Source organism: Rattus rattus, chromosome 15 (genome assembly GCF_011064425.1).
Source record: "Rattus rattus isolate New Zealand chromosome 15, Rrattus_CSIRO_v1, whole genome shotgun sequence".
Classification (NCBI taxonomy): domain Eukaryota; kingdom Metazoa; phylum Chordata; class Mammalia; order Rodentia; family Muridae; genus Rattus; species Rattus rattus.
The window spans coordinates 64,003,425-64,015,580 of NC_046168.1; the positions used below are offsets into that span (position 1 = coordinate 64,003,425).

General features: G+C 47.7%; 1 protein-coding gene across 2 annotated transcripts in view; it reads right to left on the reverse strand.

Annotated features, from left to right (window-relative positions):
• The window catches only part of Impa2 (inositol monophosphatase 2), a 31,201-nt gene extending 27,011 nt beyond the window's left edge, over positions 1-4,190 (reverse strand). The window contains exon 1 of one of the 2 annotated variants that reach the window (XM_032885896.1): positions 3,871-4,190. In XM_032885896.1, coding sequence (XP_032741787.1) covers positions 3,871-3,972 — 102 coding nt within the window. In that variant the 5' untranslated portion in view covers positions 3,973-4,190. The remainder of the gene's footprint in view (positions 1-3,870) is intronic. The other variant, XM_032885897.1, reaches the window with a different exon arrangement.
• Between the last annotated feature and the right edge of the window lie 7,966 nt (positions 4,191-12,156).

The window sequence follows — 12,156 nt, forward strand, 5'->3', positions numbered from 1 at the left end:
TCAAAAAAAAAAAAAAAAAAAAAAAAACCAAACCAAATATATGAAAAGAAACACACCCCCTTTATCATGACTTTGTATATAAGGGAAACAGCTGGCTTCGAGGGTGGGGTCAAGATACTGGAAAACCAGCACAGCCTCCACAGGGTGCCTGCCTGTCAGTGCTACTGACCTGTTGCTTCACAGGGACCCTTACCTACTGATGGCTCTACATGTGGTGCAAAAGTTTCATAGTTCCCCTCACAGGCTGGCTCCTGAGAAAACGGGGAATGGTGGGGTTGGGGGGCAGTTGTAGACAACTCAGGGGCTGACTGTGGAAGTGTGAGATCACTACCCTCTTTCTCCGTACTTTGTGGTAGATGTCTCCGTCCAGCCCGGGCAGGAGAACGGAGTCATCAGAGGAAGACTTCATACAGGGGCATTTGGGACTCTCCCAAAGAGAAGAGCAGGAGCCCAAGGCTGGGGTCATGGCATCCTGTGGGCTGCCAGCTGACCAGCTCCTCACATTCTACCTCTAATGCTTGGCTGGGAAATCCACTGGCCGTCCACGGGCCATAAGCTCAGAACGCTCCCATGCGTGCCGTACCTGCAGCTCACTTTCTCAAGACACCGTCCTGGGTGACCCCAATTCAGGCTCAAATCCCTGATATCGCTCTAGTACCATTCCCTCACGATCCACATCCAACCCAAACCGTCACGTCAGCTTTGAAATCAATCCTTTATCATCCATCACCTTTCTTTACCCAGCTCAGTCATATTCGGTAGGATCGACACAGCAGCCAGGTAGGCTGCGGCTGTTGAGTTTCAGACAGACAGGACTCGACACCGCATCTCACACATCACATTCAGAGTGAAGGCTACACACAGACCTTGAGTTGCTCAGCCGCTATTGCCTGGTGAACAAATTTCACCGATTTAGCACCACGGTTTAAAAACAAATCGTATGCAAAGAAGCAAATAAATATTGAAAAATCATTTTTTAACTATAGTCTTACCTCCCCAGAATCCCCTCCCCCCCCCTTTTTTTTTTGCAAGCGGGCAGAAGTCAGCTGTAGATCTGACCTTGTCTCCTGGATTCGCAACCCAGCCCCCGTCAGACCCGGCAACAGCTGGTACTGAAGTGGGTACAAACAATTTGGGCAAGAATCTAAGCACAGATATTTAGGTTACATGAGACCTATCTGTGGAGTGTACGAGCACAGCAGTCTGTAAGTTATTGTTAGCTAACCTATAAAGGGATGGCTCTCAGAAGTGTTCCTCCTGTCCCCCACACCGTTTGGCCTGGCCTGCTGCTACCAGCACTTGGCACAGAGAGAGGAATATGCCTGTATAGGACAGCTGGCAGCAAGAAGGGTACTGATAGGCTAGAGGAGAGGTTTTAAATGCATGCAGCCGAAATCGAAGCCTGCTTAACATCCTTCATGTTACATAAAACGTGGCCGCATTAAAGAAAATCCGAAGTTCTCAGTTGATGACAGCTGTGAAAATTTCAACTGTAGTGGCACAATTTTTCTAAACTATCGGGAATAAATTTCAGTTTTGCAATAGGAAACACTGTTTACCTTTCTATTCCCTCGTGGGAAACACTACAGTGTGCAGGCATTATGCTGTACGGCTATAATCCCAGTACTGGGGGAGGCAGAGCCAAGGGGATAATGAGGCCAACCTGAGCTAAATATGGAGACCCTGTGAGGAGGGAGAGAAGGAAAGAACAGAAGGAAAGAGGGAGAAAATAATGTAAGGACTAAGAGTGTATGTAGCTCTATGGTAGAGCATGTGCTAGAGGCCCTGGCTGGGGCCCCGGCAACACAGACAGACAGATGGATGGACAGACAGAGGCACTTCTGAAGGGAAGAATGACTCCAGCAGACTAGGGATAAAGGGAGAGTAGCTCAAAAAGAAGGTAAGGGGGAGAACAGGGAGATTGCAAGGCAAGGGGCACCCCTGAAACAGGAAGGTCTCTCATGATGGAGCAGATAGTGTGGTCCGGAGACACCAGGCATGCCTTGGGAGTTCCCTGACCTTTTATCGTTCGGCACCCAGACCCTCAGCTGGTAATTGTGAGCAGCCCACAATGAAATGGTAGGGCGTTGGCACAGGTGGAGCATCCGCTAAGGAGGGCGCAGAGAGGCCGCTCACCATCTCTCCCCCATCCGCAGGCTGCCTAGCTCAAGGCTGTTTTCTCCAGTCAGGACTGGTTTACTAAAGAGCATCATTTAAAGACTCTTACCCTCTTTTCACAGGTTACCATGACCTTGTGCGCCTTCGCTCACTCTCAGCCTTTCCCTCACTCAATGCCAGGCAGGCAGGAAGCTGCATAATTCCCTAGAGGGAGCCTAGAGCCCTGAGCTTCCTGACCAGACTCCTAATGTCAGAATCTTTATTTGACTGCCTTTTTTTTTTTTTTGAAGCTTTTTTTTTTGTGGTTGGGAAATTGCAAAACAATCTCTTTTAAGTTAGAATTTAGAAAACCCCTTGGGAACTGTGCGTGTGGCGCTGTGAGCTTCCAATGAGTGTCACTGAACACTGAAAATCACTCAAGCCTCTATTTCTTTAAAGATTTAAATCTGAGAGGCCAAGGACCTATAACTCCACTCACCAGCTTTTACACAGTAGTGCCTGAGTCCTAAATGTGCTTCTCAAAGGCACCAGGGGGGGGAACAACACAATGTTGTAGTGGAACCTTAAAGTTCCTGCACACACTGACAAGGCTCTCTAAAAGGATGCTCCTGAAGCAGGGAAGGCAAAGAGGGTTGTCAGTTCCAGCTGACAGAGGATCTACTTTCCAGGAAGACTATCTGCCCTGAGCTTCATGCTTTATCAGCTGTCAGGGAAGGGCCTTTTTCACTGCATATTGCACAGGGTAGTCTCAAAGCATTTGTTCTGCTTTTTGCTGTGTTGGGGATGTGCACATCTCTAGCTACCACTATACCACTGGGCTCCATCCCCAGCACCCTGACATTTTTAAATACAGGCATTTCTTTAGAGTCTCTTTAGATACACCTGAATATAATGCTTTTTAGATATAAGCCTTTTTCTGTCCACAGCACTATTGTAACTCCTGCCCCCTCCCCCAAGTCAGCAGAGCACAAACACATGTTCTAAGGAGCAGAGCACGGAACGAGCCCTCACTTAAACGGGGGCCTGCTCTGACGGTCTTGGGGACCTCTGCACATTTACTCCACTAATCTTGTAAATTCGGCGCTGCTTTTAGAGACGGAGGAACAGTGAGAGAGCGAGCACAAGAACGAAAAAGAAAAACAGAGGCGCCACAGTTAGTTTTCAAACCCAGTCTGGTTTTTTTCAGCTTTGCGCTGGTTTCCATCCTTCCGGCAGTCTAACGAGTTCCTCCTGAACTCGGGTCGGTGCCAGTCACTCCCTGGAGGCGCTCTCAGGCTGTGAGCCTAGGCTGTCTGGGCTCAGGATGCCTGGAGAAGGACAACCAGCTGCAACCCAGCCAGAGCTCCACGCGCCTGAGATTGAAGCAGGGAACACCCACAACTTGGCTGCAGGATTGATCCTTAAAAAGAAACTGCGGTATTCTAGCCTCGCAGGGACGTTTGTGATCCAGGTGACTCAAACGCCAAGGTCAAGAACCCAGCGCTTGGTCATTCCATTGCCCAATGATGGAAAGCCCTCATGCTTTCCCGATGGCTGCGCCCTCTTCCCTGTGGTGCTGACCCCCATTCTCCCCAAGCAAGCCTCCCTCCGCTGCAGGGGGTGAAGGGCCAGAGAAAGGTGAGTCCTGAAACAACACAGGCCCTGTCCTTGCAACTCACTCCGCTCCTGCCCACGTGCCCGCAGCACGCCCACGCCGCCCATCTAGGGTGTTCCTTGGAGCTCTGAGGGGCTGGACGCTGCCACCGCACTCACTTGTCCCGCACGCAACGCCAACTGCACGGCCACCTCGAAGCACTCGTCCCAGGGGCCCACGCCCTGCACCAACTCCTCCTCTTCCTCGCTGTTCGGCTTCATCGTGGTTTCGCCGGGCCCCGCCACCTTCTGCTCTGTTCCGCGTGCTGCGGCCGGACCCCGGCTCCCGAACTCGTTGCCGCCGCCAGCACCGGAGGCTCCGCACGGTCCCCTCGCCTTCCCGCCAAGCCGTGCGTCCTCCAGCGCGCCTTGCAGCAGGAAGGCCCGCAAGGGGCTGCAGCCCAAGTAGGCGCGCCTCGCGCCCCGCCCCGCCCCCGGCTCCCAATTCAAGCCCTTGCCCCGCCTTCCCTTTTCCCGACCACGCCCTTCACCACTAGCCCCGCCTTCCATAACAGGCCCCGCCCTGCGTTCTTTGCCCCACCCCCACTGCCTTCCCAGCCCAGGCCCTGCCCCGCCCCACCTCTGCGTCCAGTGTAGTGCTAGCCCCGCCCTTTCACCGCCTCCACTTCTCGCCCCGCCCCGTCCCGCTCCCCCTCCCTACTCCATGCTCGCCCCGCCCATCCACACGCCAATCCAGGCACACTTTCCAGCCGGTCCTGGCCAGGTGACTATTGGGAACCCTAGGTGGGCACCTTTAGTCCTCGGCGGCTGGCGATGGGCGGGCCTCGGAACTCACTCCTGCGGGCACGTATAACTGCCTTGTCCCCAGGTGTGAGGTGGGTGGGAACTGCAAGCCAAACAACAGGGGCCGTCCCTGGGTTTTGTAAACTGTTTAAACTCCAAACTTGTGTGGAGCCCTAGCTATGACTGTGATTGGAATTTCTATAGCGAGGAGTGACCTTTTTAACCTTGAAAAACGATTCCACGCCTATTGTGAAATACAAAATGCTAGGAAGGCATTTCCCCGGAGTGTTCAAGAGTTTAACCTTATGAGTCCCTCTATCCACCGCTTTTATAAAAATCGACCCATATAAAATTATTCCGGACTGTCACTTCTCAGTCTGGGAGGACTTTTGTGTAAAAACCTTGACGGGACTTTATTTTTCTAAGTTAACCTAAAGATGGAGGTAAGCCCTTTTAGCTAGGGTCAGCTTCACGACCTACCTCATCCTATGACACAGAAAGGAGGACCCAGGATTGCTGAGATCAGTATGTGGCCGCTAAAGGCATTTTCTCCTCCATCTTTGTCCATTTTTTCCCCCGTAATATTCAAGAGAAGAGGGTTGGACTACTGAAAACGCTTGAAACTGCGTTGAGTTGTTTCTTTTACAAACGAATCATGAGGCAGGTGAACATGGCTCCGAAAGTGTATGCTGCATAGCCCGATAAACTGAGCTCCATCCTTGGCATCTACAGGGGGGATGGGGGGAAGAACCCACCCTGAAAATTGTCCTCTGACCACATGCACAGTGGTGTGCCGTGTACACAGGTGTGTACAAAAATAAATACGCGTAGTTTTTAAAAAATTGTATAAAAAATGAGGACATGACCACCCCAAAGCGTGGTTCAAATGAGGGAGAGCACAGCCAGACTGAAGGAGGTGAGCAGACTGAACCAAGACGGTGTGGGGTGTGTTGGGAGTGAGAGCAAGGGGATCCCAGAAGAGCCAGCCAGGAGCAAAAAAACCCGGAGAGATCCTGTAGCCAAAATGACTGAGTTATATAGGGAAGAGAAGCTGGGGGAGGGGAAGCCAAAGCCCAGTCCCTGGAAGGGAGAGGTTTAGGGTAGCTGGTGGGGTGAGGACTGCTCAGAGGAGCCTCAGGTACTGAGTGAGACTTGTCCTGGTTTATTTGAAAACTAAACAAAATTTTAAAAAGTGGTAGGTGTTGCATTGCTAGTTTTCATTGGAGATTAAAAGGAGGGATAAGATTTGACTTTGGCTGGGGTTGGGATTTCTCCTCAGTGGTCCTCCGCTTGCCTACGGAAATCTGAAATGATTATAAGGCCCTATAAAAATTTTTTTTTTTTTGGAGGTCCCCAGCTCGAAAAAAAAGGCTCTAAAAAAAAAAAAAAAAACCCCCTTTAGTTCTTTTTTTTTTTTTTTTTTTTTTTTTTTTGGTTCTTTTTTTCTGAGCTCAATCTGGCGCTAGGCAAGTTATAACGGTATAAAATTTTAATTATAGATAGCAACCGTCCTGCAGAAAACATTGGTAACTAACCCGTCTAACTGGCAAATCTCTTAAGGTATAATAGTGTGTTTTGTGACAGGTAGGAACATTGGGCGACCAGCCAGGTCTCTCTCTTTTTCTTACCTCCATTCAAATACAGAATGGTCTTTGTGACTATGATTTGAGTTAGTGGCAGAACTCATGCCTAGCCTGTGAGGGGGGATTGGATTCTGTCCTTAGCACCAAATCAAAGAGATGATAGATAGATAGATAGATAGATAGATAGATAGATAATAGATAGATTCATTCATGCCCCAGCATAGCCTCAAGAGAGTAATATGCTGTGTGCCATATAATTGATATTTAATAAGTCTAAATTACTTGCCTTGGATGCTTGAGGCCCTAAATTCAATCCCTGGCATTACAAAAGTTAAATAAATTAGTAAAAAAAAAAAGGGGGGGGGCTGGAGAGATGGCTCAGTGGTTAAGAGCATTGACTACTCTTCCAGAGGTCCTGAGTTCAAATTCCAGCAACCACATGGTGGCTTGCAACCATCTGTAATGGGATCTGATGCCCTCTTCTGAGGTGTCTGAAGACAGCTACAGTGTACTTATACATAATAAATAAATAAATCTTTAAAAAAAATTAGTAAAAAAAATCCGTTACTCACTGAATACTGAAATTAACCTCTTATAACAAATAGCACACCCTTTCTGGGCCAGGCATTGTTGGTACATGTCTTTAAGGCAGACTTTTGTGAGTTGAGGCCAGCCTGGTCTACAGAAGTTCCAGGACAGCCAGGGCTACCCAGAGAAACCCGGTCTCGAAAAACCAAACCAAACCAAACAGACAAACAAAAGACCGCACCCCTTCCACGTCTAAATGACAGTCTCAGTGGACACGTGAGACAGCTCTCCACCTGCTTCCTGCTCATGTGTTGCCGAGTCCAGAGGCTAGAAGCCATGTTAATGTCAGCAAGCCACATGTGCTTGCCCTGTGCTCTGTCTTGAGAACCTTTTTCAACTTCCCTTTCCTTCGATGTCCCCAGGGCACACCCTTAAACGTGTGCTTTGGTCACCAGGAGGCCTCATGCAAAGTGCATGGCAGGAGCCCGAAAGCCCGGATAGCCGTGTGCAAGAACTCCCTTCCTGTTCTTTCTGAAGCAGAACAAAGGCTAAAGAAGTAAAATGCCAGGCGAAAGTTTCTTCTATCTCTTGACAGGTTACATTGAAACTAGATACTACCTTCCAGGGCTAAATAAATCAAAGAATCTGGCCTGTCCAGTATATTCATTTTTTAGTTGTTTTCATCTTCTTAACACATACCTAGAAGTGGACTCCTCATAATGTCTGACTATTAATAATCTTATGTGTACCAAGCCACGATCTGGGGCTGAATTGCAGGTTGTCTCCCCACACCTGCCGGTCTCCCACCACCACACTCACAAATCACCCAGGAGTTGGTGGTCCACGGCTTTAAGTCCAGCACTCAGGAAGCAGAGGCAGGAGGATCTCTGGGCTCGAGGCCAGCCTGGTCTACAGAGTGAGTTCCAGGACAGCCAGGGCTACACAGAGCAACCCTGTCTCACAGACATCTGTCTGCCTCCCAGAGCACTGGTGCCATTACCAGCCATCTGGAAACAGCTTTAAAGGGGTAATTCAGTTGAACTGGAACTGGCCAGGTGGGTCTTCGATAGGAACAAATCTTGGAGCCCCTTTGTAGCTCTTCCCTGGAAGAATCATGTGTTAAATAATTCTCCTAAGGGCTAGTTCATTTTTCTCACTTCTTTCTACTAGAAAACTAGAAGTATTTTTCTTCCGGGAAAAATTTCCCATATCGCTCCTTCCCCCAACATTTCAACACAGAAGAGGCCTAACATGGTCATCAGCCTCCTTCCTGGTGAGTGTAACCTCACCCAGGATTCTCCCCGAGAACTCAGTAACAAACCTTTCCTGGACTTGTCTTCCGCCTTTGCTCTGCCCTGCAGTCAGTCACTCCTCAGTCTTCCCAATCTAAAGCTCTTGGATGCTGTGAAATGGCCCTTCAATTGTGGTCACACCCACATTCTATTAAACTTGAACTATTAAGGCCTGAGTCCTCTAAACTTTTCATCTGTAATTGTTCATGATGACGTCAGTAGAAATTAACAATGCTAACGTTGCATTTGACACTCTGTGGTCCACAGACTCAGTTCAATGGCATTGTAGCTCTCTCTGTTTCCCCACAGTGAAGTTGACTTTCTTGCCTCCCTTTCTCCTGGTAGAATGAAAACAGTCTGCTTGCTCTCAAACAACTCAGGCATGTTCATGGAAAGCAAGAACTCTGTTTTAAAAGAAAAGTAGAGGGCTGGAGAGATGGCTCAGTGGTTAGGAGCACTGACTGCTCTTCCAGAAACCCTGAGTTCAATTCTCAGCAACCACATGGTGTTTCACAACCATCTGTAATAGGATCCGATGTCCTCTTCTGGTGTGTGTGAAGCTACAGTGTACTCATATAAATAAAAATATTTAAAAGGATAAATAAAAGAAAAGTAGAAAGTAGATTATTCTGACGAAATATGAATGACTAGACTGGTGTGTTAGTTTTTGTCAGTTTGACATAACCTAGAGTCTTCTGGAAGGACAGAACCTTAATTGGAAAATTCCCCCGTAAGACTGGCCTGCAGGCGAATCTGTGAGGCATTTTCTTGATTGGTGATTGATGTGTGTATTAGGGTTCTCTAGAGCAGTGGTTCTCAAGATGTGGGGTGCAACCCTTTGGGGTTGAACAACTCTTTCACAGGGGTCACCTAAGATTAGTGGAAAGCACAGATATGATTTATACCAGTAGCAAAATTAGAGTTATGAGGTAGCAACGAGAATAGTTTCATGGTTGGGAGTCACTACAATATAAAGAATTGTATTAAAGAGCTGAAGCATCAGGAAGGTTGAGAGCTAGTGATCTCTATGACTCTGGTCTCCTGTTCCACCCCTCAAGAGCCTGGGATGCCTGCCACACTCTTTGGGTGGGATATTCCACTTTGCTCTTCAACCTTTTCTCATGCAGACGTCCTGTTGATGGAAGCTAGGAGCTTGCTTCCCTAGTATCATAGACAGTCTTGAGACCTAACTATTTCCAGAAGAGCTATCCTGCACCGTAACACCTCTTTGCCTCCTGTAAGGGCAGGTTGCCTGGTTAGAGCCTCAGCCCAAAGCCTCTCTGGCTAAGTGATGGTCCTATATCTACCTCTTCTGACTCAGGGCCACTGGAGGAGAGGTCAGGTTGTGTCGCTACACCTCCCTCTGCTATTCTAAAGATGGGAGGAGAAAGACCACTGACCCAAATTATCATGGCCAAGTTAATTAAAGTAAGCTTTGTTAAATTAGTGTACATGGACTATGTTGGCATTCTGTCTAAGCTCCACCCCCACAGTTACCTGGCAACAGCCAGGTGTGCTCCGCCCCACGGTTACCTGGTAACAGCCAGCTATGCCCCATTATAAAAGGGCCTTCTTGCCCCCTCCTCACCCTCTTTGCTGTCTTCTCTTGCTCTCTTCCCTCTAGCTCTTCCTCTCTTCCCCTTTGTCCCTTCTCTCCCCACTTCCCTCCATGTGCTCATAGCTGGCCTTTACTCCTCTCCTCTTCTATTCTTCTTCTCTCATTAAACCTTTTCACATGGAACCATGTTGGCCTGCTGTGGTTTGTCCAGAGGCAAGCCAAGATTTCTACCCCAACAGGCTGCCTCCCCCTAAGGTGGAGTTTGGGAGGTCAGTATTGCATGTGAGGAAGACAAGACTTTTCTAGAGCTCAGGGGTAGGGGGATTTGACTGGTAAAATAGGCAGGTTTACAGGAGCAGAACATGGTAACAAGTTAGTCCTAAGGACCTCCTGAAACAAAGGTGGACTTAACAACAGGTAGTCATAACAAGGTACAAGGTAGTCATAACAACCCTTTTGAAACAAAGGTAGGGTTGCAAGATGATTATAAACTTTTTGAAACAAAGACACAGTTGCCATTCCTGGAAGAGGCAGTACAGACCACTTGTTGGTAAGGTTACAGCTGGGGCATAGTCCTATCCTTGAGAAACAGAGGTTTAATCATAAACAAAAACAAACCTAGTTTGCCTTTAGCTTACAATGGCTTTTTAGCCTAGAGTGGAGGCGAGGCAGTCTGGTTCTTCATCTCCATCCCAGATATGTTTTAATATCCTGTGGTGCTGGGAATAAAGCCAGGGTCTCATGTGTTCAAGGAAGATGCTTTCCTCTTGGATTTTTGTTGTTGTTGTTGTTTTCTTTTCTTGTTATAGGTTGACAACAAAATGAACAGGAAGGTTCAGAGAGCTCCCAGAGAGTTTCCCACACCGTCTCTTATCTTTGTCAGTTTGCTTATTATATTCTTTATCAGAGCTGTACTACAAGACTTGGCTCTGTTCGGAGTTGTTCCTCCAACCAATGCCTGCCCCACCCTGCAGGGTGGGTATGGTGGCTAATCTTGGTTATCAACTTGACCACATCTGGAATGGAATCAACTAAAACCTAAGCTGTAAAGGGAATCTCTCTCTCTCTCTCTCTCTCTCTCTCTCTCTCTCTCTCTCTCTCTCTCTTTCTCTCTCTCGTAACAGAGTTCCCCCGGTTGTCCTGGAACTCGATTTGTAAACCAGGCTAGCCTTGAACTCACAGATATCTGCCTGCCTCTGCTTCCCAAGCGCTAGGATCAAAGATGTGTGATCATGCCCAGCTGAGGAATTTTCTTAATTCGATCATTCATAAATTGGGGCCACACCTTCTGGTGGCAGCCTCCATAAAAGATCCAGGAAGAAGGAAGCTGTTGTTGTAAAGTTATAAATAATAAAAAGCTGTCTTTTATCCCCTACTAGGTCCGTTACCACAGCGCCCCAAGATATCTGCTAGATATCTTCGTCTCATTCAGCAAAGCCTCTCACCCGCTTTGCTCCATCCCATATCACACTGCCGAAGACCTACGCTCTGAGCCTGGCAGCAATCTCTCTACCTATCTAGTTCCCAAGGCAGGTCTCCATGCCAGAAACACACATCCCAATTCTGTGGCGGCTTAGTGTATCCAACCACCACACACTCGCTTAAACTCAATTAAACCACATATGAAAGAACACACACCACAATGACCTCTGATCCAATTGGTACAATTGATATAATTGCCCACCTAAACATACAAAGCCCTGTACACATCCATCTCTTAAGAGCATTCATAACAACCTGTAAAGGTACAGCGTGGAATCTTAATGTCAGCCTCCATGTTCTCTCTCTGTGGTGGCTTCTCTGCAGTCCCCTCCCCTTCCTTCAAACTTTTCTCCTGCCCATCCTTCCTTCTCGTTCAATGACAGGCCTCGTTCTACCCTGTATCTTCCTCACCTGTAACATCATCCCACAGGAAGCTTTTTTTTTCCCTCTTGCCCTCACTCTTGTAGGCAAAGCATTCTACTACTGAAGCATGCTTTTTTTCTTTTTCTTTTTCTTTTTAAATGATATTAGGACCTACTTCTTTTTTTTTTCTTTTTTTTTAAAGATTTATTTATTCCATGTATGTGAGTACACTGTCGCTGTCTTTGGACAGACCAGAAGAGGGCATCGGATCCCATTACAGATGGTTGTGAGCCACCACGTGGTTGCTGGGAATTGAACTCAGGTCCTTTGGAAGAGCAGTCAGTGCTCTTAACCGCTGAGTCATCTCTCCAGCCCTAGGGCCTACTTCTTAAGACTAGCTGAGACATCTAGCTCTGTGGACTGAATAGCTACTGGTTTCTTGGACTTCCTGTTGGTAGACAGTTATTGTTGGACTAGCTGGACCACACCGCAGCCTGTAAGCCACTCTAATAGCTCCCTCTCCCCTCTTTTTTAGTTTTTGTTTTTTTGAGACAGGGTTTCTCTGTATAATAGCCCTGGTAGTCCTAGAATTCACTTCGTAGAACAGGCTGGCCTCAATCTCACAGAGATCTGCCTGCCTCTGCTCCCAAGTGCTGGGATCAAAGGTGTGCACCACCCCGTCAGGCTATAAATCCCCTTTAATGTATATTTTGCAGCTAAAATGACTCCATTTTTGATTAAAGCAACCATCCAAAAGGTCTGAGACTGGAATGTCAGCAACTTGAGTCAGTTGAAAAGTCCAAGAATTCAAGGAATGCAAAGGACCCAGGGTTCATGTCCACAAGAATTGGAATCT